Here is a 3,937-nt window from a genome sequence, read left to right as displayed (position 1 = left end):
CAGGCTCTATGGCCGTGCCGCTGCCCGGGGGTGGGGGCTGTGCATGCCAAGCCTCTGTGCAGGGGTCAGCAGCTGTAAGGGAGGCCTTTGGTTCTATGCCCTGGATACATCCACCCCCACTTGGCTGGTGAGCTGGCTGATGGGTGGGACTCAGTGCTGAAGCCTGCCATCATGGCGTCTTTGAGCTGCTTTGTTTGGTCTTGCAGCCTTCGACATGGTCCATGATCCTCTTGTGGCCCTGGAGACCCTGGTGTCCCTGGGATTCGAGCGGGTGCTGACCAGCGGCTGTGACAGCTCAGCACTGGAGGGGTTACCCTTAATAAAGAGACTCACAGAACAGGTGAGCGCCCCCTTCCCCCCTTCTATCTCTGCTGTTGCTCTCCGTTACCCTGACCGCTCACTGCTCTGTGGGGGCTGCCCTGGAGAGCTGGCCAGCACTAACAGTGGTGGCCCCTAGGGGAGTCTCTGGCTGGGAGCACCTTCCCCATCTGCTCCAGCTTCTGCACTGGCCCCAGGGGCACATCTGGGCTTTGTGGGTTTGAGCTGTGAGGCCCCCCGTGGCAGAGACCTGCATCTGCCAACAGGGAGGCCACTTGGGCTGCTCTTGCTTACAGGCTACAGATGGGATGACTTCACGGAGGGGAAGGGCCGTCTCTAACTTGCTCTCCCTGTTGGCGTGACAGCACCTGTATCTGTTGTCCTTTGTACCATATTTGTATTGCGGTAGCACCTGGAGGCTCCCCGGGGGATCAGGGCCTGAGCCCTGTCGTGCTAAGCGACACACACACACAAAAGCTCACGATCCCGTTTAAAATGAAATGCAACAAATGGGAGTAAGAAAGGTGCAGGACGAGGATCGTGAAGCGGGGGGGATGGTGACAGGATCCTAGGGATACAGATGCTCTGAGATGTGGCTTTAATGAGTCCGGCTCATCTGCATGTTTTTCTGTCTGAGACGTACATAAAATGGCGAAGTGCCTCTCTGGAGAGCGTGAGACGGCCCGGCAGTGGGACTGTCAGATGGAAGGCACTAGAGGCCAGCGCAGTGTGATGGTTTGTGAATGTTACTGTTGGGAGCAGGCTGGAGTGCCCCGGGGTTGATTGCGTGGGTTGAGGAGGGAGCTGTCTGGGCTAGGAGTGGCAGAAGGCAAGGGACAGCTGAGGCTGACAAGGGGGACTGATGAGTGGAGTATAGCTGGGGTGTTGAATGATTTAACTGCTCGGTTCCTGGTTGGTGTGTTTAGGGGGATCTGCAGTCTGGCAGACTTAACTCCAACACCACAAAGGGCTAAGTCTGAGAACATAGTACAGACAGGCATGCACGTGCACACAGACACACTACAGGCACGCACAATAGTCACACTTTATATGCATATGTGCATGTACACACGTGCATGCCCGTGGAGACACACACATGTGCATGCACACGGATATGCACACACAAGTGTAATATTGGTTGGCTTGTAAGTTATTGGAGTTTAGAGGGCTCTTGAAAGAAGTGGCTGCAATGTCCCAGGGTCTCTGAGGTTCCTGGGCTGGAGCATGTTAAGTAGGCAGAGTCCTTGAGCCAGCCTGTAAGTGTCTCCGGGCCAAGTTTCAGAAGAGCTGGAGGAGTTTCCAGCATGAGTCGCACTGGAGGCACCAGGCTGAAGAACGAAAGTCCTGCAGAATCACAAGGTCAGTGGTTTCCTCTAATGTGTCTTGGGAACAATGCTGTGAGCTCCATGACTGGGCATGTCCTGAGGGGTGTGAGTGTGAATTCCTCATGCTACTCCAAGATCCCCCACATGATAGGCTGCGTCTAGACGGGGTGCATGCAAGTACCGTGGCTCTCCTGTGTGTCAAGCTGGAGTGGGCAAGAGCATTAACACGTGTCACTCTGCTCCTTTTCAGGCTAAGGGCAGGATTGTGGTGGTGCCAGGTAATGATTCTGCTGCAACTTGATGTACGTACTGGGGGCTGAATCCATCCCTGGCTCTGGGGTCCCAGTCTCATGCACATGCCCAGGTGCATAAGATCCATGTTTCAGCTTTGAGCCATTCTGCTGCCTCACCGGGGAGTGGCTCTCCCTCCCTCCATGGAGCGTAAAGGCCACCAGTCCCGCTACCTGCTGTGGGCAGTGAAGCCCTGTACAGCTGCCGCGTTCTGTGAGGTCTGGGGATACTCTCTGGATCAGCCAGGGGTCTCAGGCAGCTCCTCATCCAGCCCCCTGTGCCTCTGTGGGGCTGTTTCCCTTTCCTGTCCAGGCTGGGTCTGGTCTTAGGGGCTAGCCCCACTGGGTGATGATGCTCAGGATTGTCCTGCTCCAATGTGATGTATGAATGTATTCTTTCCACTAGGGGGTGGTATAACAGAGAGGAACCTGCAGAGGATTCTTGAGGGCTCTGGTGCACCTGAGTTTCACTGCTCTGCTCGCTCAGCCCGGGACTCGGGAATGAAGTTCAGGTAAGAGATTGTCTGCACTAAGCCAGGGTGGAGTTACAGTCTGGCTTGTTCCTCCCACAGCTTTGCTGCTCTGAAACTGAGTCTGCGAATTACACAGAAAACTCCCTGATCCTGCTGATGCCCCAGGGTGTAAGAATTGTGTTTCGGGGGGGCTGGATGTGTGAATCCTGGCACTGGTGTTCTGGAGCATGTGAATCCAGCTGCACTCAGCGTTTGGGGGTGCGAGTCCTGTGCATGACGAGGTGCCCTTGGATGCGTTAACCCCCTGTGCTCAGCTGCTGGGAGCATGATTCCTTTCATTAGCGCACTGGGGCATGTGAATGGAGCTGCGCTTGGCACTTGGGCGCATGAGACCTGGCACTGGTGCCGTGGTGTGCTGTGGGGGTGCATCTTTATGAGACATGTTTCTAGAAGGTCTGTACTATATTCTTTTAATGCTGGTGCCTCTTGCCTAGAGCGAAGACCCTTTGCTCTGCCTGGGATAATCTTTCTCCCAGCTGTTCCACATTCCAGACAGTAATCAGTCACCTCTTGGTTTTCCTGACAGAAACAGCAGTGTTGCCATGGGAACCTCTCTGTCTGTCTCCGAATATTCTCTAAAGGTAGCGGATGTGGCTAAAGTGAGGACCCTGAACGCTATTGCAAAGAACATCCTGTAGAGGGCAAGTGCTGAGTGTGGGATAGGAGCGCGCAGACCCTGGGATCCTCCCTGCCAGTCTGGACAGATGGGCTCTGGCTTCAGTCTCACAAGGGCTGTCAAGGAAGTGGATACTATAAAGGAACCTGCAGTCTCTTCATTGGCTTCACCTGGACACTCTCCCTGGACTGGAGGCTTAAACTGGCTTTAAAAACAAAACAAAAAAAACCCAAGGACCCATTCCTGGCTGTTGTAGTGGCACAAACCATTCAGCAGCAATTGGGAGGGGGGACCTTAGCTAACAGGGTAACTAAATTGTGCACTACCACCAGTGATTGTCAAATAAACACCCTGCAGCCATTCCCGTGTCACTGTGGCTCGTCCTTACAGAGAGGGCTTGATGGTCTGTGTCATGCTACCCAATGTGAATGGTATCTGCTATGGTGAGTCATATGACATGTGCTTGCAAAGGAGTCATGTACCAGGGAATCTGCCGAAGATGCAGTCAGCACGAGGAAATGATTTCATTCAGAGTTAAGGTCATTTGAATTCAGGACTCTCGCTTTCAGGCTGATTTAGCAATCTGTGGCTAAGGTTGGCAGAGGAGTTCAAGAGACATTGAACTGAGAACTATATCTAGAACTCAAACAACACACAGGTTCTGCTGACATAGCTTGTCAGCCTCATAAACAGAAAGCTCAGGTCTCATCTCCTTTTCTTAAAGAAAACCACAAGGAAATCAATTGAAAAAATCCTGGAGTTAGTACAAAGAACAAATTGTAGCCTTTTATTTTATTTAAAATGAATTTAGTAATGTGGTATTACACCACCGTGGGTTCAGCTCTGGTGGCTACA

The 3,937-nt window shown here is 52.9% G+C and overlaps 1 protein-coding gene across 1 annotated transcript in view; it reads left to right on the top strand.

Moving 5' to 3' along the window:
* Window positions 1–3,587, top strand: part of CUTC (cutC copper transporter) — a 16,549-nt gene extending 12,962 nt beyond the window's left edge. The window contains exons 5-8 of the mRNA XM_026651031.2: window positions 207–340; window positions 1,894–1,921; window positions 2,340–2,445; window positions 2,993–3,587. Coding sequence (XP_026506816.1) covers window positions 207–340; window positions 1,894–1,921; window positions 2,340–2,445; window positions 2,993–3,104 — 380 coding nt within the window. The 3' untranslated portion in view covers window positions 3,105–3,587. The remainder of the gene's footprint in view (window positions 1–206; window positions 341–1,893; window positions 1,922–2,339; window positions 2,446–2,992) is intronic.
* Window positions 3,588–3,937: the final 350 nt, after the last annotated feature.

Source organism: Terrapene carolina, unplaced genomic scaffold, assembly GCF_002925995.2.
Source record: "Terrapene carolina triunguis isolate 2854851 unplaced genomic scaffold, T_m_triunguis-2.0 Scaffold95, whole genome shotgun sequence".
Taxonomy (NCBI): Eukaryota; Metazoa; Chordata; order Testudines; family Emydidae; genus Terrapene; species Terrapene triunguis.
This window is presented reverse-complemented; position numbering and strand designations above follow the sequence as displayed.